Raw genomic sequence first — 27274 nt, 5'->3', positions numbered from 1 at the left:
GGAGGGAAAGGGGAAAAATGAAGTCTCCCAGTGCAGCTCTTTAAGGACCCCCATGTCCTGCTTCAGTGCCAATTAACATTGAGCCAAATTCGTAGTTCACACCCCAACCAGCTGTCGGGCCTGGCTCTCTGGGAAGCCTGGGATGTGCTGAGATGTAAATGTGCAGCCCTGCACACTGACATTTAAAGAGCCGATGAGAAGCATGTGTTTTTTCTTTAGCACATTCTTCTATTGTACTGTGAGGTCCTCGCAGATGCCCCCACTGGAATTACTAATGGCCATCACATCTTGGTTCAAGGAAATGGTTGTCTGCCTTCAGGTGGTTTTGTGCTGATGCGTAGGGGCGAGGAGGAGAGAGGAGGGAGGGGCCACACCCAGAACCGAGCACCTTGGGGCACATCCCCATCGAAATCACGTGGACGCGTCTAAACAGCTCAACTCTTATATTTTAGTTCAGCTAATAACATTTACTCTTGCTTTGACCACAAAGCAATATATGTTTATTGTAAAAAATTAGAAAATTAGGAAAGGACACAAGGATGAAATAAAAATTGCATGACCACACCATCGAGAGATAATTGCTGTTAATATCTTGATGTGCATAATTCTCCTGCTCTATTTAAAAATTGTGTGTATATACACACATATTTTACAAAAATGGGATCTCAGTGTTCATACAATTTCGTACCCTGCTTTTTCTTCTCGACAATGTAATAGAAACATTTTCCGTGCCATTAAATATTCCCCGACTAAGCATTTATTTTTAATGTGGGTGCCTCTGGCTTACACAGCAGCAATCTTCAATGCTGCAAAGAGCTATGCTGGGTGGATTTGAGAGGGTTTTTTCTTACAATATTATGAGGTTGAAATGGTGCACCTGTGAGGATGCCCCCAGCCACTCCTTGTTGGGGACGAAGGTCCAACCATTCTTGACTCACTCAGACTCTATAGAATTATCCATTTCTCATAGCCACCAGCCATTTTCCTGGATGGCGCTTAGGACTCCAGGGTGCAGACCCCGCAGCGAGGGGCTGGCTGATTGAGGGCTCTGTGGAGGGGACATGGTTCCATGCACATGCCACACCTTCTGGGCTGGTCGGAATGTAAACAACCATCAAAGGTCCTGGGCTGAAGTATGTTACAAGGAAACAGACAAACGTGAGAGACACATAAACACTGTCGTGGGTGTTCAAAGCAGGCGTCCTGCAGCAGGAAGGAGGGAAGTCTCTCCAGATGGGGAGGGAAGCTTGTGCCGAGCTCTCAAGGACAGGTATGGTTTGGATAGATGGAAGGGGCAGGAGTGATATTCCTGTTTTCAGAGGAGACACTGGAGACAGAGAGAGGAGGTCAGGCGGTTTGTCCAGCCCACACAGGCAGCGAGGAGGGAGCAGAGCTGAGTCCGGCACTGTGTAATTCTAAAGGCTACTCTTACCTCCGCTATGTCTCTGTATTGTGACTTCAGCCAGAGGGGGGATCCTGCTGACTTGGAATCACCAAGACAATTCCTAAGGCTGACTTCATACTCTGTCATTCATTCCGAGTATATATTAGATACCAGTCGTGTCCAGGAACTGTGCTGACATGCGTAGATTCACACAGACCTTGAGAAGCTCAAAAGCTAGTAGGGAGCAGATATGCAGTTGTGTAGTGCATTGAATGTTGGTGTCAATGAGGCACGGTGTGAGTACAGAAAAGCGGACTCCCCGTTAGATGTGGCAGAATGAGGGCAGGCTTCACAGAGGAGCCACCAGGGGGCTCAGAGGGAAACCACGTGGAGGTGCTTGCCCGGGGTTGCATGGATGGAGGCTGTCCCAGGCAAAGGGAACGGTGTTTGCAAAGGCCTAGAGGTGGAGGGAACCTGGTGTGTTCGAAAACCACGGCTGGTGATTAAGCACTGCAGGCCGAAAGCGGAGGGAAGGTGTGGTGGGAAGTGCACGCAGCAGGGGGCAAGTCTCCGAGGGCCTGCGGTGCACCCCACAGAGTGCAGACCGCTTCCTGGGGACAGCAGGGAGACATGCGAGGGCTTAGAGCTGAGAAACAGAGCCGTCAGGGTGAGTGTTAGGAGACAGTTTTAATGAAAACGTACTCGAGGTGGCTAGATGGGACTCGGGGAGAGCTGTCTTCTGTGCCCTGAACCGATGAAGAAGTAGTAAGAGTGGAAAGCAGAGGGCAGATGTGGACAGTGTAAGAAATTGACCAACTTGGTAACTGACAGATTGGGTCCAGGAACGTCCTGAACCTACGATCATTTTTGTCCCTTTCCTGACTTCACCATTTCTCTCATGCTCTCTTCTGTAAGTTCCATGCCCTTGGAGCTGATTGCGATAAGAAGTTCGAGAACCGCCAAATGTTTGCGTTGGTTACGGGGCGGAAGAGCGACACTTAGCTTCCCTGTTAGAGAACAGATCTCTGCTTGTGGGAGTCAATATTTGTAAAAGAAAGAAAAATCTATTCCCCGTAGATGGAGCCATGTATTCTGTTTATTTTAGAAATATTTTCATATTTTTACAATCCTAGCCTTTGATTTTAGATCTATCATGAAATGCGGGCTGATTGTGTTTTAGCCGGCATTGAAGAGAGCATGTGCATTTTACTTTCTTTGAAATGATGAAAGTATCTTTCGTCTTACAAATATCACAGCTACATTTGTTCATTTGTCCAACAAACAAATATGGGACATTTGGAAGGCAGGTGAGGTCTCTGCCCTTGTAAAGCTTACCATTGAATCTTTTACCCAAAAGTACAGTTCAGTATTTGCTCCTATCTTCAACAGCTTCTCACTGCCTTAAACATCAATAGAGTGGAATATTAGGAATGTCAGAAACCAGTTCTCAAGATTTACTTTCAGTATCTCTTCAAGATTTGGGGCTTTAATATCCATCCAATATGCCCCTGCCTCAGGACCTTTGCACTTGCTAGTTCACCTGCCTGGATTGCTCTTTCCCAGGACATCCACATGCCTCCTCACTCCCTTCATGCCTTGAATCAGATGTGACCTCCTCGGGCCACCTTATTTAAAACCCTCAACCCAGAACTCTCAATTCTTCTTCTCATTTAATTCCCCACCCCCACAACCTCCCCTGTAGCAGTCATCTCTGTTGATCTTATTTGCAATCTATCTCCTCATCTAGCTTGTCAGCCCTCAATCAGCCCTCAGAGAATATTTGTGGAATGAATGAATGAATGAGTGCTGTCTGAGCCTCAGGTTCTACACCTGAAGCCTGGGGGTGGGCAGGGGGCTTGCTAAGGTGTGAATGAGAGCTGTGGAGCCCCAGGATGCTTGGTTGGGGGGTTCCCCCAAACCCCCAGTGTTGTGGGCACGGCTCAGCTGTTCAGCTGATGGCCCTCTTGCTTTATCCAGATGCTTCCTGGCTTATGTGACCCTTGGGTTAATACATTAGGCCCGTAATACTATTTAGAAGTTTTATGAGTAAAGCTCTCCTATCCTAAGCATCACTTTGGAAAGGTTTCAGTGTTTTTGTTGTTTCCTTTTTTTTTGACATGGTGCCTTTTAAAATGTAAAGCATTACACTACTATCCAAACCCTGCATTTCTCTAGTAGGAAGAAAAAAATAGTAAGTATAGATAACCCAAAATAGGGGTAACAGAAGAATGTTTATCTGTGATTTCATCATACGCAGCTAACCATTGTCAATGTGCGCGTGTGTGCATGTGTAGATGGATAGATAGAGACATCTCAGTTTATATATATGTGTGTGTGCATATATACATGTAGATATCTATATATTTGGAGAGAGAGATGTCATATATTAATATGTACTTTATAAAATAATTAGCTCAAGTAACATTAAAGAAATACAACCCAAGGAAAATGTCAACGTAGTGTCCCAGTTTGCTGTTTTAGGGAGTGGGTGTACCTCCTAAGGTCAGTCGTACCGGCTGCTATAATAAGCAATCTCAAAGTCTCAGTGGCCCAACACAGAGTTACTGCTGGCTCAGATCACAGTCCAGTGAGATTGGTGAACTCTGGGCAGGCGCCCCACTCCACAGAGCCCCTTCATTCTGCATTACCACGTCTTCAACAGGTGTCCCCCCAGGGAGTCCCAGAAGGAAGGAATGTGGAAGATTGAGCCTAGGAAATTTGATGGGCTAAGCCCATAGGCCGCATGCATCCCTTCTATCGTCATCCCCCCGGCCAGGGCTCAGTAATACGGCCATTCCTAGTGGCAAGGGAATAGCAAAGCGTGTGCTCAGAAAGAAGAAGAAATGAGTTAGGTGAACACATAGCATTATGCTGTGCATAGAGTGGCCATGTTTCTCTCCACACAACATGATACTGTTTTGTAACCTGTGTGTTCTGCATTAGAAATGTGTTATGTGTAGTGAGGAGAGAGCATTCCACTGCAGACATTCGGTGTGCAAGTTGTATACTTTGTACAAAGTTGCAATGCACACGAACTTTCGAACTTTCACCGATGTCTTCAGCACAGTCAAGCCTTGTTCAAGCTGTAACAAAGTGTACTGGGTGGCTTAATATAACAGAAATTTAGTCTCTCAAAGCCCTGGAGACAAGGAGCCCAAAATCAAGATGTCAGCAGGGCTGCGTTCCCTCTGAAGGTTCTAGGAGGAAAATCCTTCCTGCCTTTTCCAGCTCCTGTGGTTCGGACATTTCTTGGCGTGGCACCGTAATTCTGACTGCTGCCTCTGTCTTTATGTGGTTTTCTCCTCTGTGTCCGAGTTTTCTCTTCTGTATCTTATGAGGACACTTGTCAATGGATTCAGGACCCACCCAGTTAATCCAGAATGATCTTCTCTTGAAATTTTTAACTTAGTTACATCTGCAAAGATCCTTTTTCCAAATAAGGTCACATTCACAGGTACTGGGGGTCAGAACTTGGATGCATCTTTTTGGGGACCACCGTTCAACCTACTCCAGGCCATCGAGAAACTCTGGTTTCACTTTGGGGAGCCACCATTTTTAGTTGTTTTGATTTAAAAGTTTACCTAACTGTCCAGGATTTATTGAGCATCTATTCTGTGATTTTTTACTGTCATGACAGTGTCCACTTGCTAAGTTCACCCTGCCCGGCAGGTCCCAAGTATGGGGCTGTTTAGAGGTGATCCTGTTCCATCCTCGCAGCTAGAGACAAGCTAAGACCACATCCTTTTCCAGACCCAGGGGATCTGGGCATCAGAGAATGTGATTTGTCCACAGTCACACGGTTGTTACAAAGCAGAGCTGAAATCTGTCTCTTTATTTTGGCTTTAAGATCCACACTATTTTCACCATGCCATGAGCTAGCCGAAACAAATCATTAAAACATGGCTCCTACCTCCAAGCATCTCACAGCAGGGCGGGAGGGACAGAGATCTGTGGTTCACTATAACACAGTGTGATGTGTGCTACAAAGGAACCACGTAAAGAGCCTGTGGTCTGTTCTGGAGATTTCAGGAAGGCTGCAAAGAAGAAGTGATGCTTTGTGATGGGCATTTGAGGAGAGTAGAAGTTGGCCAAGTTTGATGTAGAGAATTGTGTTCTGGGCAAAGGGAAGAGAACGTGTGAAAAAGTGGAGTGAATGGACCCCCCCATGTATCCTTCAAACAGTGTCCAGGGGCTTCTGTTGGAGGCAGTCTTCTGATGTGAGGATTCCCAGTGTTTTGCACCTAGGAAGTCAGACTGAGAAATCTCTCACTGGCCAACGAATGGTTACAGCCTCCCCCGGGGCTGGCCTGGGGGGGCCTTGCTCCCCCAGTGGCATGATGCTGGTAACCCAAGCCCTCTTTCCACATTCGTGCATGCCCGCCCCCTCCCGAATGGCTCCGAGTTTGTATTCTACTTATCTCAGGAAACAGCAAGAGGAGACATGACCATCACCCAAACAGCGACAAAGGCAGTTGGAATAGTGAGAAGGCTGGGAGGCTAGGGGAGTCCCTTTCAAGAGAGAACCAGCCAGATGGAAGGGGTGGGGAGGAGGGAGGGTACCAGGAGCCTCCAGGTCGGTGGCCTGGGTGGAGAAAGACACCACCGACAGGACGGGAAAGGAGTGCGCTGGGCTCAGAAGGTACTGAGTTTTCTTTGGGACTGACGGTGTTTGCAATGCTTGTGAAGCATTTGGGTAGAAATGTCAAGCAAGCAGTTGCAAGTGTGGACCTGGGAATGAGGAGAAATTAGAGACGTGAACATAGAGGAGACAGGTGGTAATTGAAGTGGTCAGAATCGATGGGGGCAGGTAGACAGGAAGCCGTGGGAATAAATGGGGTCTCCAGGAAGGCAGACCTTTAGAGACTTGGGGGAGATTGTTCAAAGAGCTGCCCATGACTGGCGACCTATCCGGAATAAGGTCCAGTCCTCCTAAGCCCGACTGATACAGGCTGGTGTGAACGGCTGCAAAATGGGTCCCCACATGGGATCCTTAGGCTACCTACTAAGGCTCTGGGCCACTGCGCAGGTGATGAGTAGACTCCAGAGTGTAGCAGTGTGGAGTATAGACTGGACCCAGGAATTTGGGATCCAAACCCAGCCCCACCACATGAGCTCAGGCAACAGAATTCTCACCTGTCAGTGGGAGCAACACCTTTGCAGGCGTCGGGGGGGCGGGGGGAGTCATGAGGATCAGGTGAGGTCATTCACATGAACGGTTGAGCACCATTTCCAGCATATAATAAATGCTCTCCCAATGTAGCCATGATTATTATAATGACAGAAGGTCTGTGTGGAACCCAGCTGGACTGGCCAGGACGAGGAATGAGTACTTACGGACTAGAGCACAGGGATCCAGGGGTCAGGGTTAGGACCAGGAGAGAGAATGAGGCACAGAGGTCTGTTCTCATCGCAGGGCTGAGGTCTGTTCCCCGCCCCCCACCCGCGTTTGGACAGGACCTGAGGTGCTGGGATTCCCTCCCAAAGAGACTGATAATAGAGTTTAATTCTCCTCCACTTTGAAAAGAACTCTGGAGAGGAGCAGGAGGGAATGCAGAAAACTCTATTTATTGTGATTTTTTAAAAAAATAAATAAATAAAATGGAAAGGAGCCCTCCTCCAAGGGCATTCTGTGGGTTTTACTATTTGTGAAGAAAAACACAGCTGTCTTTATCAACATTCTGTCCATCTGAGAGGCTGAGCCAGTGAAGGGCAAGACCAAATGTTAATCCTACCATTTGACCTCTTGTTCCTTGTTCAGCTAACATTCAGGAGTGTTAATAGGCTTGGCTCTCATCTGCAGAGCCAAGACAATTTCAAGAACAAAACGAACAATGGAGCCAAGATCGCAAGAGGGCCGCTGGTGGGAACGGGGCAGGGGATCTTGGTGTGTGAGGCAGTCTTGTCCAAACAACGCGGAAGGAAGGTGATCCAAAGGACTGATTGTGCCAGACATGAAAGCAACAGGAGAGCCTTCCAGAAGAATCCGTGGCCGGGTTATTCTGGTTGCCTCTTCTCCCTGGTATATGAATTTTCTTTGGGAGGACCAGCAGTGGCATAATTGGAATCCATCTTGTGTGATTTTTTCCCCCTCAGATGGTTTAGAATTAGTTCAGTTTATTTTCAAAGAGTATAACCCAGTGACAGCATGAGGGTGGTGTCTTGAATTGATTTCCTGTCCACGGGGAGAGTAGGTGGTGTCTGTGCCGATTCATTACTCTCTCAGAGGGCTCCTTTGTTTCGAAAGCCACCTTGAATTATTACCAGCAATAGAGCTCTAAACCAAAGTAAGCTTTGCATAAAAATGCTTTTGACTTAAGGGAAAACACACAATACTGATTAAAAGTAACCCTGGGGCGCCTGGGTGGCTCAGTTGGTTAAGCGACTGCCTTCGGCTCAGGTCATGATCCTGGAGTCCCGGGATCGAGTCCCGCATCGGGCTCCCTGCTCGGCGGGGAGTCTGCTTCTCCCTCTGACCCTCCTCCCTCTCGTGCTCTCTGTCTCATTCTCTCTCTCTCAAATAAATAAATAAAATCTTTAAAAAAAAAATTAAAAAAAATAAAAGTAACCCTGGATGGCGGATGCAATCAGGAGATGGGGACAGACTATCGGGCTTGGCGAAGCCGGCTTGGACCCCACCCTCCTAAGAGGAGGAGGTGATCGTGATTAAGCGCCTGAAATTAATGGGCAGGGGCCATTAATATGCAGGGGACTGGTATCAGGCAGAGGTGGGGAAGCTGAAATCGCTCCAAGTCGCAGACATTTAGAACCTAATTTTAGAAACATCCTCCAACCCTTGGTGGACTCGTGTGCTTTTGGCATTGGGAGGCAGTAATTGAATTTTCTGGACGTTTTGACCAGTATGTAACTTCTTGAAGCTGATTACACCGCAGAACACAATTTTTAGTCTGACCTTAAAAGCATTACCTTCTGCTGTGTGATTAGAAAACATGCAGAGAATGCCGCCCTTCCAACTGCACTGGATTTTGGGAGGGGAGAGCAAAGAAAAAAACCCACCTCGCTATTCCATGTAACCTAATAAGATTCATTTAGATTCTATGCAGATCATTTAATAACAGATTTTGTAAAACCTTAACATAAGGAGCCACCATAAAACGTATTATCTTTTATTACCCGTACAGAGAATGACATTTTAGGTGGTAATAAATCGAAACCCAAGAAAAGCTATTTGCTTTCTGAGAGTGCTTGGTGAACAACAGGAATACCAGTCTCCCGATATTATGCTGCAGGAAATATGGCCCCCCAGGGTCACCCGAGACAGCCCCCAGCTGAGTTTCCTGAGGCTCAGCTGAGCAACAGTTTCTTGTCTCCTCCCCCCCACTTTATTTGGAAAGGTCATTCCCATCTAAACCTCACTGCTGAGGATTCAGTTGTCCCACCTTTCCTGTCCCCTTTCGATCTCAGACACCCCAGGACTCATGAAGAGCCAGGAGCTGAGCCTGGGGTTGGGGGCCACCATGGGGTGTCTGCCCTGGGGTTGAGGAGAGCCTAACCCCACAGCACCAGAGCATGCAAAGACCTGCCCTGGCATGGATGTCTCTCCGGAGGGCAAGGCGGGGAAGGACTTTCCCTGCTTATTCCTAGAAAGTCAGAGGCTCGTCACCCTACTCTGCTCTGCATAAGCAGGCCTTCCAGAGAACAGTTCAGCCTGTCCAACCTTGCTAGGCCCTGCCTTTGGACCGGTACACCCTGCAACCCAGAAGAGCACCCTTTAGGCCACATTTTCTGTAGAGTGATCAGCATAACCATCCCTTGATTTATTCATTCTTCAAACATTAACGGAGAGTGCCAGGCACCAAACTGGCTGTGGGATTTTTCCCTCAGGGGTTAGAATTCATTCAGTTCATTTGCAAAGAGTATAACCCAATGACCACATAAAGGACCAGTCTTGGGGCCTCAGAGTCTCAGCAGCCAGGCACTGGGGATATGGCAGGAATAAGTCAGAGATGGGGTCCTTACCCCCATTGAGGACTCTAATGAATGCTCAGAAAAAGTGACCGACGTATTAGAAAACACATATATTGAAGAGAAGATTCTCCAATAAACTGATTTGGTATTTACCACTCTGTAGATGGGAGGATTTTCATCTTCCTGTGAGACAGATTTTGTGGGAAAGGTCTGGTTGACATTACACTTCAAAGGATTGAAATGAAAATATTTTCCGGAGGAAAGACCGCTGGTGCTATTCTGGGAAGGTGGGTGGTCCTGGGAAGGAGGCAGCTGGTGACGTTGCACAGCATCCGGGGCTGGAGGCCGGGGAGAATCCCGGGGCTCCGGCCCGCGGGTAAGCAATCTCCGGGGAGGGTGCACGCATTTCCTGTGGCTGCCCCACAAATGACCACAGAAGCTGTGGCTTCGAACACACATTTATCACCTTACAGTTCTGGAAGTCAGAGGTCCAAAAGGAGTTTCCCTGGGCTGAAATCAAGGTGTCAGCAGGCTGGTTCCTTCTGGGAGCTCTAGGGAAGAATCTGTCACCTTGTCTTTCCTCCCTTCTGAAGGCTTCCTTCAGTCCTGGGCTCATGGCCCCTTCCTCCATCTGAAAGGCCAGGGGTGTAACCTCTTCAAACTCCTCCCCCCCCCCCGCTCCCTCCCTCCCTCCCTCCTTCTACTGTCACATCTTCTTCTCTGACACGGACCTCCTGCCCCCCCACACACACTTATGAGGATGCTTGTGATTATTTTGGACCACCTAGATAATCCAGGATGATCCTTTACCGGATCACATCTTCAGAGTCCCTTTTGCTACATAAGGTACTGTAGTCCTAGGTCCCAGGGATTAGGACATGCACATCTTTGGGGACCATTCTTCTGCCTACCACAGAAGGGATAAAAGCATCTAGGGCCAAAAGCTGGATGGCATTCAGAACTCACTTCCACCATGCACCACGCTTGACAGATGAGCCTGACACTGAGCCTCTCAACATAATTACAGACACATGAAGAGGAAATTGCCATGTCATTAAGTCAACCAAGAGAAAAACATTCACCATAGTGTATAGACAGGGCTAGTCCAGAAGAAGAAGAAGCAACTCTGGGAAGAGCAGGAAAACTTTATGAGGGAAGCAACATCTAAGCAAAGTTACGACAACGTTGGACAAGTACCTTCCAGTGAGGAAAACTGTGCAGGGAAGGACTCCCAGGCAGTGAGCACAGTGTGCACAGAGGTGTAGGGCAGTGAGGTCCAAGCTGGTGGAATGGCACAGAGCCCCGTGTTACTGGAGTGTAACCATGAGTGAGGAGCACTGGGAGGTCAGCCGTGACAAACGGGTCTTCCGTGCTGGAGGAACTTGACCACTATCCTCTGGCCACGGAAGGGCCACAGAAGGGTTTTGAGGAGGGTCCTGTGGTCAGGCGGTGGTTGAGCCGGCTCTCTCGGGCTGGCTTTGGGTGGAGAGTGGTTTAGGAGGCAACAGAGTGGCCAGTCTGGGAGCTGTTGGAATAACTCAGGTGACAAAGAAGGGGGCTGGAAGTCATGGGATGGCGGTAGTGATGGAGCAAGGGGATGTCCTCGAGAGGGGGCGGGGCCGAAATCAGCAGCATTTGCCCATCGTTGTCTGAGGTGGGGGGCCAGGGGGGCCGCCGAGGACAACCCGCGTGGCCAGCTTGAGCTGCGGCTCCAGAAGGAAGGGCCATGTCACAGGGGAAGATGAGGAGCTCTGTTACTGGCCCACGGAAGCTGAGGATCCACACGGAGACATCTAGAAGATGGCTGGAAGAGGCTGTTTAGTGTCTTTTTTTTTTTTTTTTGGAAACATTTTTTTTTTAATTTGACAGAGAGAGAGAGCACAAGCAGGCGGAGCGGCAGGTAGAGGGAGAGGGAGAAGCAGGCTCCCCGCTGAGCAGGGAGCCCGACGTGGGGCTCCATCCCAGGACCCTGGGATCATGACCTGAGCCGAAGGCAGACGCTTAACCCACTGAGCCCCCCAGGAGCCCCAAGGCTATTTAGTATCTTAAAGGGGATACGTTTTTTCTAGAAAGGGGAAAAAGAGAAAAATTTCACCATCAGAGAGATTGTTTAGCCAACAATGCTTCCTGTTTCTCATTTAAATTATATCATAAACAGGTGGGTTTAAGTAAAATATATAAGAGTATGTGTTGACCTGCGTTTGGCAAATGTTCATTCGGACAGTGCTAACCAAAGGGTGGTCCTCAGATCTGCGGCAGCAGTCTCACCTAGAATCTTCCCAGCAATGCACATCCCTGGCCTTCGCCTCAGCCCCCTGAGTCCTAAGCACTAGAGGTGGGCTGAAAATCTGTGTCGTAGTGCGTCTACCAGGGGATTCAGATATAAGTAAGTTCAAGAAGCAGTGACTCAGGTAGTATGTCTTAAGCACCTGTTATTAGCAGGCATTACGTTGCCATGACAGTTCAGGGCCAAAAGGATAGAAGGAACAGGCTAATGCAGTAAACAGCGGATTGCAGAAATACATAAAAACAGTAGAGAAAGGGCTCTGCACTTCCTTATCTCAAACGGATAAAACCATGAAATTCTTGGGATTCCCTTCCTCTGTTTCCTCACCTGTGGGGGTCGCTGTGAGCCTCGAAAGTGGGCCTGGACCAGATGATCTCCAGGGTCCTTGCAAGAACTGACAGGCTGTGTCTCGTGACCTCACAACCTTGACTCCAGCGGCACCAGTGAGCCTGTCTTCTCTGGCCACGTCTGTCCTGCGTCTCAGTCTCTCCTTCCCTCTCTGGATGCTCCCCCCTCCCCACACCCACCTTCCAAAGCTCAGCTCCAGCCCCCGAAAAGCCACCACAGCCGCTCCCAGCTGCACCTTTCACACGTGGACCTACTGAGGCTGCATTCGGCACGTACCGCCGTGGAAATGCTTGTACATGTTTTATCTGCAGCGAAGCTATGAGTCCTTTGAAGGTGGGGATTATACTTTATACTCCTTGTTCCCATGGTGTCCTGACCAGAATCAGAATCAGCCTTCAGTTGTTACTGAATGATGGAATGTAATGGCATTTAGGATTCATAGCCTCCCATCTTCTCTCATAGAAACTTCCACATCAGGACCCCATTTCTAAACCCGTAGTAGGATATTCTTTTCTGCGGGAATGTGTCCTTCATGGCCCCCCCCCCCCCCCACATCTAGGGTAAGTGGCCTGTCCTCTGTGATACCACAGTATTCTTCTTATTTCTATCCCATTCTGCTAAAATTACCTGGGGATTCTTTGGCACTCGGTATGGCTCCCTTTCCTTGTCACTACTATCTAAAACGACGTAAGTGCTCAGTAAATGTTTGGTAAATTAAGGAACCTCCATGTGGCCTTCCCAGGCACCCCGTGGTCTGACCCCCTCCTCAGAGATTTTAACTGGCACACTTAGGATAATACTTATCTCATCACACCTTATGTACTTGATTTTTTTCTATTTATCTAAAATATAAATGCACCAAAAGCAGGGTCTATATTGTTCATCACATCCTCGCAGAGTTACTTGAACCTATAAATGTGTAAATGTTTCAGTGGTATCAACCTGCATGTCAAGTATTTGCCAGCTTGGGCCTAAGGAGGGCGATTCTTCCAAATGTGCTATGAATGCCATTGGCCGTTTCTTTCCTGCAACTCCTCAGTGACATCGGAAGATGTACACGGCTCCTGGAAATGTTTTATTTGATTTTGGTGTCCCTCAACCTGAAATCTATCACTTTGGTTATTCCAACTGCATATTTCTGAGAGGTGGTGTTTATTTCCCCCATTGCTCCCCCAGCCCCAACTCCCCCACTGACTTTGTCAGCAACCAGTAAATCTGGGGAAATGAGCTCTGCCTTCTCCTTCCCCAGCAGACCCCAGCTGGGAATGAGAACATAGCAGGTGACAGCCAAGAACATGAATGTTCACATTAGCACTGGGGAGCCAGGTGAAGGGAGGCCTGAAGACAAACACAAGTCAAACGGACCTGCGCTACTGCTTGAGAAGATAGAAGAACGGCACTGGCCGCCTGCCGTGGGAATGAGGCACGTTTTACACGGAAATGTATGTGGTTCCTGCTGGATTTATGGACTGCCTCTCCCCTGTGTTATGTGGCCAGAGTGGATAAATCAAACTCCAGACAGACAACAACTCGTTCTGCTTCAGATAATGTTTTCACCCATCTGTTTGCAGTATTTATGGGCCAGGTGTCAGGGCGGCTAACCTGGAAAAGAATGTGGTCCCTGAGCAGGCGCCATGCTGTAAGGAGTCTTGCGCCACTCGGCCTGGGCAAAGCTGATGAGAAAATACATGAATGAATTACACCGTATCTTTGCTATAAACCTCATGTTAAAAGTTCTCATTAACGGGGCGCCTGGGTGGCTCAGTCATTAAGCATCTGCCTTCGGCTCGGGTCATGATCCCAGGGTCCTGGGATTGAGCCCCGCATCGGGCTCCCTGCTCCGCAGGGAAGCCTGCTTCTCCCTCTCCCACCCCCCCCCCCCCCCGCTTGTGTTCCCTCTCTCGCTGTGTCTGTCAAATAAATAAAATAAAATCTTTAAAAAAAAAAAAGTTCTCATTAACAATACCTTAAATGTTAGACAGCAAAGGGATTTATTGACAAAGACGGATTTCCATGACTCCCACAGCACGATGGATAAGCTAGAGCCAGCTCTCATGGGCTCATAGTAAACTGATGGTAACCACAGTAGTGTCTCCTTATCTGCGGGCCGATGTGCCAAGACCCCCGGTGGATGCCTGAAACCATAGGTGGTGCTGAACCGGATAGGGACCAGGTTTTTGCCTATGCATACATACCTATGATAAAGTTTGATTTATAAATTTGGCACAGTTAGAGATTAACAACACTAATGAAATAATAGAACAATTAAAACATTATACTATAAGCCATGTGCATGTGTTCTCTCCCTCTCTCTCCCAAAATATCTTATTGTACTGCACTCACCCTTCTTCTTGAGATGAGATGAGATGATAAAATGCCTCCGTGATGAGAGGGAGTGAGGGGGATGATGTAGGCATTTGATATTTGATGTAGGCATCAGGCTGCTTTTGACCTTCTAACACCATGTCAGAAGGAGGAGCATTTGATTCCCGACTGAGGTTGACCACGGGTCACAGAAACCGCAAAAATCAAAACCGTGGATAAGGGGGCATCACTTTCCAACTCTGTACACTCAATGACAGCATGTTGGTAGCTCGAAATCGGCCACAGCAGGAATGTAGTTAAGCCACCGAGACTGACAAACACTACAAACCAGGAGAATCTGTTGTTAAGCATTATAGATACACCACTCTATGTAATTCATTATTTTAGAAAAATGTTTCTAGAATCAACTAATTATTGCATAACTTTGATGTGCCAGGCACTTAATTAGTAGCTGGGAGCTGAAGCTCTGAACAAGACAAGGTCCCTGACCTCATGGAGCTCAAATGGTCAGAGTTCAGATAGCCAATAAACAAGTAATTGATAAACAAGAACATTACAGACTGTGATAAGTGCTGGGGGAACAAAGAACTGCATTGGTTATTTATTGCTGCATAACAGATTACCCCAAAACTTAATGACTTCACACAATAGGTAGTTATTATCTCACAGTTTCTGTGTTCGGGAGTCTGGGAGTGGGTCAGCTGTGTCGTCCACGTCATGGGCTCTCACAAAACCATAATCCGTGTGTCTGCCCCGAATTTGCAGTGTCATCAGAAGGTTTGCCTGGGAAGGATCCACTCCCAGGTGCATTCAGTGGTGGGTGGCAGCATTCAGCACATTTGGACCGTTCCTGGAGGCCACACTCAGTTTCTTGCTACACCTTAAAAATACTTTCCAAAGGGCACCTGGGTGGCTCCGTTGGTTAAGCACCTGCCTTCAGCTCAGGTCATGATCTCGGGGTCCTGGGATCGAGTCCCACATCAGGCTCCCTGCTCAGAGTGGAGTCTGCTTCTCTGCTTCTCCCTCTCCTTCTGCCCCTCCACCTGATTGTGCTCTCTCTTCCTCTTTCTAAAATAAATAAATAAAATCTTAAAAGGAAAAAAAAGATACAGTGAACTCCCGTGCATGGCCCAACTGTGCAAAGTGTTCTCAGCTCCCTCATGGCTGCAGTCCAGGGAGTGTTTGGGACAAAAGCCAGGGGCCCGCTAGCTCTCAGATGCACAGTGGCCAGAGGCACTGTCTTTGGATTTTCCAACTCTACTTCCAGCCTCATTCCTGCTCATTTGGCCCTGGTCATCCTTCACTGCACTGAAGTTCCACAAAGGCAGGGAGCCCTCACTGTACCTTTTGACAAAGAGACGGATTTTCACAGAAGTATGAGCTGGATTCCGTCTCCCTCAGAAGAAGAACTTCAGAATGCACAATAAGAAAGTCCTATTGTTGACGGAGTCAGGCTCCACACCCAAGCTCAAAAGCCAAAATTTCACAAAGGGCATCAAACGTGTGATGAAGGGAAAGATTTCTGAGACTCTTACTACCAATTAAAGCAAACAGAACTGGAAGGAAAAAAAATAAAGAAATAGAGGTGGAAATGTCAAAATGGAGAAAAAGCTGGGGACCATGGAAAGAAATCCAGTCGGGACAAAGTGTGAAGAGCCATGGGGACAGCGTTGAAGACAGGACAAGAGAACAACAGGGTGCTGTGTGGGTTAATGGCAAAACCTTTCTCCATGTAATGTTTATTTGTCGATTTCCCCCCACAGCTACGATTATGTTTGTTATTAGTGATAAATGTTCCGTTAAATGCATTCTCGTATGGATGTCGCTGGAGCAGTGTAAAAACATCAAGGGTCCAATGATTGATTATGTGCCATATTTAATGACATGGCTTGATTCTTGTTTTTTCAAGATGAAATGTTTTGTTTTTAAATCAGTATGATCAGTGAACCCGGCCTGTGTCAATGGAGATACACGCAAGGCCTTCTCTTGTAGATACACCACCTTCCTTTTGTTTCTGGGCTATCTGTTACCTGCTAGCTCGTAGACACGCAGGAGAAGGTAGCAAATGCAATACAAAGCTCATGACTACAGGATTCAAACCAAGAGAGCAGCTTGACTCTTGATATGTCCTACGGATCAAATAGCTTAAAATAAAATCAGAGCAGCCAATTTAATTTTCCCAGTTTTGACACAGTGCATTTCTTGGTCAGAATAAAATCCTCTCTCCTTGAGCTAGAGCTCCCCAAAGTATAAGCCGTTCCCTGAGAATAAATGACTCTGGTTTGGAAATGCCACTGATATGCTCAGACCTCTGAGATATAATTTGGTTCCAGGAAACAGTAATATATCATCATTAACGGTAATGAAAGTAAATTGTCCACCTTGTTGACTGCGTACGGGCTGGGTGGTGGGGTCAAAAGCATGGTCCTTGCCCTTGAAAACTTTGTCACCCACGTGGGGAGATGGTAAATGGGCATCCAAAATAAAACCAAACAGGAAACATAGCCTTCATATTAGTCAGGGTGGGCTGAGCCCTGTAAGCGACTTCCCTTAAACCTCAAGAATGCTTTGTGTCTTGTCCGCATCGTAGTCTGAAGCAGGTGGGCAAAATGGCTCTGCTCCCCACGGTCATTCGGAGATCCACGCTTCTTCCTTTCTGGGAAATGGAAAACACGGAGGATTATATGGGAGGCTTAGAAGCCCCGGCCAATATCACTTCTGCCCATATCTCGTTGGCCAGAATCAGTCCCACGAGTTCACCTGACAGTCTTGCTCTATGCCCGGGAATCAAAAAGAAATAGGATTTGGTGAACGAGTAGCAGGGCTTCACCCCAGGTCCCTTCGGGTGCAGGGGATGGAAACTGATTCTGGCTGGCTTCAGTGCCCGAAAGGCTTCCCCGAGCACACCCTGGAGCGCGTTGCAGACCCGAGGCGAGAGTCGGAGTTGGGAGGCAGTACAGTCCCAGATCTCGGCCGCACAGCTCCCAGTTCTGCTTAGAGCAGCGCTCTCAGTCTAACGGAGCCTGAAAGGCTCTTTCTATTGGAGTTGACCACACCGATGTCCCCAGTGAGCCCTGAACCAGTTGAGAGAAATAAACAGAAGAATCAGGTGAGATCCTCGTCCTGAGAGATAGCAGATTGGTCTTGAGTGGACAGTGGGGCTTCCAACCCTCTGTTCAGTTCACCCACCGAGCGACAGAATAGCTGGTCAGCAGAAGGTCTCGGCCCCCAGAGGCAGGGCACCTTCCTCGTGGGCAGAGAGAAGTACCAGGATGGGAAGTTTCCTCCCAAACCATTCAAGAAAGCAAAATCCCTCTCCTGGGCTTAGCCGTAATGTGGCGAGAGACAAGAAGGTTTGCCCTGCCTTCTGTCTCCCCAGTGCGAGTCCACATTTCAGATTCCCAGAACCCGATCGTCCCAGCTATGATCAGGGAGTTATGTGTGGTCAGTCAACTATGCGAGGGAGACAAATATGACACGGGGCCCCTGGGACCTATTTCTCTGCATCAGCGGTCCTTCCTAGAGAATGGGGCAGCTGTGGGATGCTTCAGAGTCTTCTCCGGCCGAGGAACAAAGGCAAAGCCACCACTCTGTGGTACAGAAATGAGCACGTATACATATACTTCAAGGGAGAGTGACCATGGGAGCTAGGGATTTATGGAAGACTTCCTGGAGAAGGCTCAGCTGGCGTGGGAAGTGGGTCTTGGTGACTGGAAGCTATATCCAGCTGTGTAAGAACGAGGGGATCCAGGTGACATTCTCTCCAAGTCTTTTACCTTTCCAAGGAGGCTGCTTTTATTATCGGCTGTTTGATTTTTGTTACTGTTGTCATTGCAAAAGCAATACTGTGTATCACAGGAAAGAAATATCCCCAAATACTGATAAGCCAGGGGACTTGTTATCTTAAGAGTCGCTTTTAAGGAAGAAAACTTGGAAACACCTCCGTGAGGGGCCATCCAGTCGGGAAGGGCTGAGTGAATGGTGGTGGGTCCAGCCCGTGGGCTCAAACACAGGGCTGAAAACGAACAGACAGACCTGGTGATAGGGCCGAACAACTTGCACAGCTGTGTGAACGATATCACTTGTTTAAAGATGTGTGCATATGAAGTGTGCGTGTGCACACACGCACGTGTAATGTGTGGGAAAAGGAAGGAGACAACGGACCACGAACAGTAATTGCCTCTCGGAGGTGGGGCTGGGAAAGGTGGACGGTCCTCACTTTCCACTCTAGAAGCGACCGTATTGTTTCTATTTTCCTTACGATAACTGGGTATCTCTCCAAGAATAAAAACGTGTTAATAGTAGCCTTAAGTTTGCCAGAAAATTGAGACTTTGGGAACATCTCATCCCAAACCACGCCATCTATCTACTTAATTGTCTAATTGATTTCCAACGGGGTTAATCAATCTATTTCTTGTTGCAGTCATAAAGTTTTATTTACTTCAGGAGACGGGAATTGGCTGGTTCCTTTTTTAAAATTTGCTTATAAAATTCGTTCAGGGGCGCCTGGGTGGCTCAGTTGGTTAAGCGACTGCCTTCAGCTCAGGTCATGATCCCAGAGTCCTGGGATCGAGTCCCGCATCGGGCTCCCTGCTCTGCGGGGAGCCTGCTTCTCCCTCTCCCACTCCCCCTGCTTGTGTTCCCTCTCTCGCTGTGTCTCTCTCTGTCAAATAAATAAAATCTTAAAATAAAATAAAATAAAATAAAATTCGTTCAGTTACAAGAGAGTTAAACCAATGCATCCTTCCTGTGAGCTATCCTAAGAATTTGTACCTGTCTCCGCTTAGCCATGACTCCACTTTGGTGTTATTATTCGCGACTACGCTTGTGCTCGACCTTGAAAACTTCCCTCAGCTCCTTGAAGAAATGACCCTGTTTTCCCATCCCTGGATCCCCAGCCCCCAGCACAATATTTAGACTAGATGTTTAATGACTTCCAGCTAAATGGGCATAAAAACTAATGAGGGAAAAAATTAGAATAACTTTCTCTGGTCCAGAAACAAAAATGTTTCTGTGGAGGGGAAAAGGAAAAAACCACGTATGCAGGAGATGACTGGTACTCTGGTGTGAAGAGCCTATTGTGATACCGTAGGCTCATACGATAGCTCTCACACTTTCTTGCAAATAACCAGATAATTGGTCACAGCGTTAGTTGCAGTATTAGTCAAAACTCCTTGTTGCTACTCATGGAACATTTAATTTAGATGTCTTAGGGAAAGGAGAAATTTATTAGCTCCTAGAACTCACAAAATATGAGGGGGAGATTCTGCTTCAGGGATCACTATTAAATGGCTCAAATAAGGTTGAAAGAACTCCCTCTCTACCTCCAAGTGGTTCTTTGCTGTCTTGTCTCTCAGGCTGACTTTCTCTGTGTGCTTGCAGATGGCCACTACCAGCCCCAGATGTGCGTCCGACCACCTCCAAGTGCAATAGAAAGACAACTCCTTCTACCTACGGGTTCTAAAATAAGCATGTCCCGGAATTTTGAGTTTCAGTCCTGGGTGGCCTAACCTGGGTTACATGCTCATTACAAGATCATGGGAAGGGGAGACCCTGATTGTCCGGGCCTGAGCCACCTGACCATCCCTCCATCATGGATAGAATCAATGCTACCTAAACTCCACCTGGGCTGAGAGTGAGGAAGGGGTGAGGCCCCCCAAGGAAGGATGACATGAGTCCATGGGGAAGAGGGAGTGGACACTGGGAAAGCAGAACAGCACGTGTCCACTACAGTTGGTGCTTAAAGCTGTCCTGTGGGGTGTGTCCATAGTAACCTGCACTGCGTGTTGGGGCAGGGCAATGCTGGGAGGAATTCACAGCCGTGTTAGATAGCAATCCCACAACCACGCTCAGCCCCCAGTTTGCTTCATGGGGCAAGATCAGCTGTTCTTTAGGGAGAAGCCATGCCCAGGATCATACACTAAATGTTCTAGCAGGACTGATAGGAAAATTGGTCAGATCTTCTAGGTTAACAGTACTGAGATAGGAATACAGACGACCCATGAACAACAGCGGTTTTTGCTGTGTGGATTAGACACAGATTTCTTTCAATAAATACAGCACAACACTATATATATATTTTCTCTTCCTTATGATTTTCTTTTGTCTAGCTTACTTTATTGTGAGAATATGGTATGTAATACATGTAACATACAAAATAGGTGTTAATTGATTATTTGGGTTATCAGTAAGGCTTCCAGTCAACAGTAGGCTATTAGTAGTGAGCTTTTTGGGGAGTCAAGTTATACATGGATTTTCAACCACATGGGGGTTGGGCGCCCCTAGCCCCCACATTGTTCAAGGGTCAACTGTAAAGAGCCTTAAAATGTTCATACTCTTTGGCTTACTTCTTGGAATCTAGCATTCAAAAAATAGTCAAATTATATCGAAAGCTTCTTGAATGCAGATGTTCATCGCAGTGTGATTTGAAATTGTCAAAAATTTTTAGAGACTAGAAATAACCTAAAGTCCTAATAAGAGAAGATGATGAAGTAAATTATAAATTATGCATATCATTATATTTTATGCAGCCCTTAAAATGATGTCAGGAAATGATATTGGTCAGTGACATTACATGGGGAAAGTGGCTACTGAGTTTGCCATGATCTCTTCAATATTGGAAAAGCTCATGTAATTTCTTATTTTTATGATTCAATGCTTCCAAAATCATGTAATGTTTTATTAGAAAAGTAAAAATGTTATACTAGAAATTAGACCTGGCTAGTGGTTGTGTTGTCCAGAAACGCTCAGGAAAGACTTTGAAAATGGGCCCAATTTACTGGTTTCATATGGTCCAGCTGTAGAATTTATGGCAAATAGTAAATCCAATCCAACTTGTGGGTGATGGTAAGTAGAAAGTCACTCAAAGTAAGCTGATGATTTTCCAGCTTTAGCTTGAGAGTAGATGGAACTGAACCAGGCACCACCAGAATCCCTAGAGCTAGATTTGGTGTTAAATTCTGTTTGCACTCAGCAGTTAGACAGTTGTGTGACCTTCCATCCCGGTGGAGCTCATTTCACAATACATACATGTATCCAGTCAGCGTAGGTACACCTTAGACATGCACAATCTTATATGTCAACTATATTTCAATAAAGTTGGGGACTGGGAAACATTGTGAATAATCCTATGCAAGGTGTGTCTCAGCATCCCAGCTCCTTCTCTCAAATCTAAGAGTTTAGAGCCTTCCAAACCATATAACAGAACTCCTACTCCTTAAGTTAGTAGTTCAGAAGCTCTTAGTTAAGAAACAACCAATTAAAGGTGCCCTAGGGAGCCACACACCCTTTAAAAATACTGGAAAGTTTTAGGGACAGCTAGCATTGAGCTATTAAAATTTACCATGGAAACTCTTGGTTTTAGAAGGAAATTCTAGATCCCCACTGTGTTTTTGTTTTTTGCTCCCCGTGGTATTTAATTGTTGGTTGGTGTAAGCAATAGCCTTTGAGGCTGTCCTACCAGCAGGACGATTTGCGACTGGTAGGACCTTTTATTTGTGTTATTGAAGGTGATTCAACTTGAACTCTGTGAGTGATTAAGAAAACACTCCAAGGGGCACCTGGGTGGCTCAGTTGGTTAAGCGACTGCCTTCGGCTCAGGTCATGATCCCAGGGTCCTGGGATCGAGCCCCACATCGGGATCCCTGCTCGGCGGGAGCCTGCTTCTCCCTTTCCCACTCCCCCTGCTTGTGTTCCCTCTCTCGCTGTCTCTCTCTGTGTCAAATAAATAAATAAAATCTTTAAAAAAAAAAGAAAACACTCCAAAATGGTTTAAGCAAATAAGGAAAATTAATGCCATAATTAGCTAAAAATGGGAACCATATATGCGCCTTAACACATAGTTGGAAAGATTAAGTACAAAGTCCAGTACCCAATGGCTGGCCAGCAGGTTGTTCAGTAAATGTGAGTTCCCAGAGCTGCCATCTTTGTCCCCATCTCATCATCACACTTAACCTCCATTGTAGACCAGTTTCATGAGGTCACTGTGAAATAACATAAGTGGGTGTGGACGTCAAACATGCATTATATACCCTAAAGCCTGGAAATGAAACAGTCTGGAATGTATCGAATGCCCTGTTAAATAAGGACAGAAAACAGATTCCGTCCCCACGACTGTATCCAGTCTATGAATCGTGACAGTCTCGTATTGGAGAGATTCCAACGACACAATTACGCAGAACAGGTGCAGGCTCTGTGGGTATGAGATGCCTGCCCTGACAGGCGAGGGGGTGGCGCGGCCTTGGCGACCCCTATATCCCAGGTGGCAGCCCAAACCTAAATGCCATCTTGTCTGTTGTGTTTTTGCTTTACAGACTCTGGAAAATCCCAAGTATGAATTGATCATCGAGGCTCAAGACATGGCTGGACTGGATGTTGGCTTAACAGGCACGGCCACGGCGACAATCATGATCGATGACAAAAATGATCACTCACCAAAATTCACCAGGAAAGAGGTAACCGCCCCCCGCCCCCCAGCCTGGCTGTTCACAGCCATGGTTGTTGATCGGTATTAACTCCAGGTACTGCAGGCCCTGCTGGCCCCCGGTTTGCAAATGAAAACCCTCCTTGTGGGAGAGGGGGTGTTGTTTTGCTCTTGCGTACTTTTTCATGTTTATGTCTTTTGTGTGTACGTAAAGCTGAAAAGAGCGTTGTGAGAACAAAAGCACTGAATCTTGTTAAGGTCCATAAGAAAATAACTTTTAATGCCAAAGTGCCATTTTCCTAGTTTTATCGGTGTTATTTAGCACTGAGTTATGTGAGGCCTGTTGTGATTTTAGCATAACAATAAGTATTTTTTTCAGCAAGTACAGATTGAGAGGGCAGACGGAACAGCAGCGAGCAGGTAAAGCAGATTTTCTTGGCAGTAACAAGGTGGCCCAGGAGCTTATAAATTACAACCAAGTTAGCTTGTCCAGAAGAGCCATTATTTATTCTCGGCTCTTGTGCTTTTATGATTATGGATCATGGTTGCTGGTCCCCATTTATTCCAGTGGAGCAACGTTTGGGGATGGGCTGAGTACACAAAATTGCATTCAGTTGCTGCATTTGTATCCAAACCAGGAAGTTATTTGCACCCTGCATCTGATGGAAATATGATAATGCCGTGGTTTCTTTGGGGGGTCAGGGCCTGAGCCAAGGATTTGACACCCCTCTTACTGACCAAGAGCGTAGAATCAGTAAAGATAGCCTTTGTCATTGGCTGAGCCTTTGCTGTGCATCTGCCACCACCAACGGGGCTCTCCACCTGTGATTCTTTGCCTCGTTTGACTGTGTGAGGTTGGTTTCATTAACCACTCTTTACCAAGAAGGGAGCTTATTTTCAGCTCAAGAATCTGGATAACTGCTCCAAGGTCACAGGCAGAGTCAGTGACAGAAATGGGATGTGAACATGGTTCCCAGGGAGCCATGCAACTAACTGCAGTATTATGCTTCCTTCTCTGTGGTTCATGTTTTCCACCCTCCCTGACATTCAGAAAAAAAAAAAGGCGCATATGTCTGGATTTGCAGTTGCCCCACCCCTCTCTCCAGAGTCCCAGGGCTACTCCAGATGGTTCAGGAGAGGTGGGCCCTCTGGCTCCCCAGTGCCCTCTCTATCCCAGCAGCCCTGCGTGCGTGACACATTCAGGGTGGAAATCTCCCCCTCTCCCAGGGGGTCTTGGGCACTCAGGATTCCAACCTCCACATGGCAGAGGCCAAAGTAGCTGATACAGCTTCATTCTTTTGCTTCCCATGACATGTTCCTATGACTGCTAAAAGAGATTGCTCACTATTCCCAAGTTGCCCAAACTGGTATTCCAAAAAACTGGTTCCATGAGTTACATCATTGTGGGGCAGGGGAAGACTTCACGGTCAACTAGATGTGGGGGACCCTGAGTTGAATAGAAAAAAAGATTTCTTTTACTGCAGCACTCCCTGCAGTAAATGTACTTTTAAAATGCTTTGTTTCTCTAAGAGGGGCAGGGATAGTCTGTAGGGTTTTTCAGACTTATTTGGCCCCGGGAAGAACCTTTCCTGGGCCACCTCGTCATGTCTCACTGAGCTGGTGTCCCATGTGGCTACTGGTTTACCTGCAGAATTTCTATTTCCAATGCTACTTCCAAAGCTATTTCCAAAAAAAGTACTAAAGGCATGTTTTCATATTCAATATAGATATAGTAATGAAAATAAAAATTACATAACCCCAAACTAAAAATAAGAAGACCTATCAATGTTGCCAGGTGTCTGAGACTAACTAATTAGTTACTTCCGTGAAGCCCTGAATTTAGCTCCTGTGACTCAGGAAACAAGAAGTATGTGCCTAGTCATGAACTAAATACCGTGAGGGAGAGATTTGTGTTGTTGTTAATACCACTGACTCCAAGGAAAAATTTAACGTAGATCTTAAGTAAAGAGTAAGAGACACTGAGTAGTGTCATGGAAAATATATTCACCTGTGGATATCAGCAAAAGCACAGACCTTCTCTTCAAATGGACATTTGACAACAAGCTTTGGATTCCCACAGGGCAAAAGTGATGTCCCAACTCATATAGAGATATAAGAAATAAAATGAGAGGAATGGATAACTAGCAAGTCCATGAAACTCTTCCTCTTGGGTATCAGATGTCCCAAAGTAGTCTTTGTCCAATGCTGGATAAAGGAAGTTCACAGTTAGATTTTCTAACATATTCCTGAAAGGCTGATTTCTTTGTTGTTGAAAAGGGAATTATACATTTTGGATGCCAGAATTGCCAGAGGTAGTATAACACAGAGGGGAAGAGATGGGCTCTGGAACCAGAACCGGATTCAGATCCCACCATGGATATGAGCATGTTAACTCTCTACGTTCTAGTTTCTTCACCTGTTGATGGGGACTGACAATTAAGCCTACCTCACTAGGTTCTTGTGAATATGAAATGAGCCAGTGGTGGAAAGCGTTTAGATAGTGCTGATCATCTACTGTTCTCTAGCGTGTTGGTGATGAGAACAGTGGTAATAAGGAAGGTGATGGTGAAGACAGTGGTGGGATGAAAGCAGTGACGAAGAAGATGGCAGTGAGCAAGATGGTGGTGGTGAGCAAGATGATGATATGATGATGATAATGTTTCTAAAATGTAAAAGGTCAACTGACATTCGTAATCCAAAGGGGCATCTCTTCCCATGTTGAAAGGCTACTGTTTTCCTCTAATGTGATCTATGAACCGGCTCATTTGAAATCAATGGTTTAGACCCTAGAGTTCAAGGGGGAAAGGAATTTTGGAGGAGAGGTGGCAGAATCAGTAAAATACATCACTATGAACAAAAGCAAAACAGGCTAAGAGAAACCTGCTAAGGGGGGGAGAAGTCCTCAGAAGAGCTCAGCCCAGTGCAGTGGTCTCTGGGATGTGGAAGAGGTGGGACAATAGGATATACAAGGAGCAGAGAGGAAACATGGCGCTTGTGATCCCGAAGCTGAAATAATGTTTAGAGAGGGAAGTCGAGGTTTAATCATTCCAGAATGGAAATGGTGGTCATTTGGGTTTGAGGATGTCTAGAAAAATTGTCTAAGATGTTGTCTTTTTTTTTTTTAAGATTTTATTTATTTATTTGAGAGAGAGAATGAGATAGAGAGAGCATGAGAGGGGGGAGGGTCAGAGGGAGAAGCAGACTCCCCGCTGAGCAGGGAGCCCGATGTGGGACTCGATCCCGGGACTCCAGGATCATGACCTGAGCTGAAGGCAGTCGCTTAACCAACTGAGCCACCCAGGCACCCCAAGATGATGTCTTAAATAGGCTTCTATGTATATTAAGACATTTCTTAGGAAGTTCACAGGAATATATGGTTGTTTTGTTGGTTTGTTTGTTTTAATTCTTTTTGATGTGATCTTCCTTCTGTAGAGATATTAATTTTGTTATCTGTTTGAAAGAGAAGTTATGTGTACCACAAATAAGAGCAACTGGAAATAACACTGTGTTAAAGGAGGTAGAGGTATGGTTTCTTTCACATGAGAATGTGTAGGTTGACAGTCCCAGGCCAATGTGCTGACACCATGACATCACCAGGGTCCCTGATTCCTCTTATCTTTCTTCCCTACCTTCTCCAAGGCTGCCTCATAGTACAGTAGGGTCATTGCTGCACTAGCCATCGTGTCCACATCACAGGAAGAAAGGATCAGGAAATGAGAAGGGCAAAGAAGGACCTGCCCCCTAGGTAAATGTCATTTGAAGAGCTTCCCCAGAAACCCACATCTCCTTAGCCTCCCTTATCTGTAAGGGAGCGTGAGAAATAATTCCATCTTGAGTTGGCATGTTGCCACCCTGAACAATATAGGGGTTGTTCCTGAGGAAGGAGATATTTTAAAGGTTATTTTTAAAAGTGAAAAAAAAAAGTAAATTCTTAGCACAAAGTCAGCTCATCTGTGTGTTCCATTGTGTTTGTTTCCATGGACTATAAGCTTGCTGAGAGGCAAGGCCACATCTCTCTTATTCTCAGTCACAGTCCCAGTAGGCACTCAATAATTCAGTATTTGCTGAATGCTTCCTGAAGTCCATCTTAACATTAGAATCGTGTCACCAGGTAGGATGAGCCATGGTCATACTTAAAATTGATACATGAATTCGATTTTTATCATTCACTTTTGCGAATATTTGGGTTGGAAGTTCTTGTCTCCCTGTGGAGAGTCCTCTTTGAGTTTTCCTAATAGTTTTTACACAAAGATTCTACTAAATGTTAGTTTCAGACATTGAGTTTTTCTTCATTTTTCCAATCAATTAATTTTCAGGTTTTACCTTAATATGGCAATTGGTGATTTAAACTTAATAACTTAGGATTTTTTTTTTAGCTATTTGATGAATTCTAAGGTAAATGTTGCCATGTTTGAGCTATCACATTACATCTGTAATAAAACTGTCATACAACTTAAAAGGTCCTGTCCTCCAGCTGGCAGATGAGAGATGGGTAAACACTATGGTTTTCATAGAGGGGTGAAGGTAAATGGCATGAACAGGAAGCCGGCAAACTGAAACAGCCACGGGCAAATACTCGCAT

The 27274-nt window shown here is 46.3% G+C and overlaps 1 protein-coding gene across 4 annotated transcripts in view; it reads left to right on the top strand.

The window, feature by feature from the left end:
• Positions 1-27274, top strand: part of CDH13 (cadherin 13) — a 1446671-nt gene that overhangs the window by 1263791 nt on the left and 155606 nt on the right. For all 4 annotated transcript variants that reach the window (XM_064580856.1, XM_064580854.1, XM_064580855.1 and 1 more), the window contains one exon: positions 22583-22723. In XM_064580856.1, the coding sequence (XP_064436926.1) occupies positions 22583-22723 (141 nt within the window). The remainder of the gene's footprint in view (positions 1-22582; positions 22724-27274) is intronic.

Source organism: Mirounga angustirostris, unplaced genomic scaffold (genome assembly GCF_029215605.1).
Source record: "Mirounga angustirostris isolate CCGP_5_RB_7025 unplaced genomic scaffold, mMirAng1.0.hap1 SCAF_16, whole genome shotgun sequence".
NCBI lineage: Eukaryota > Metazoa > Chordata > Mammalia > Carnivora > Phocidae > Mirounga > Mirounga angustirostris.
Note: the sequence above shows the minus strand (reverse complement) of the source record. Positions and strands in the feature narration are given on the sequence as shown.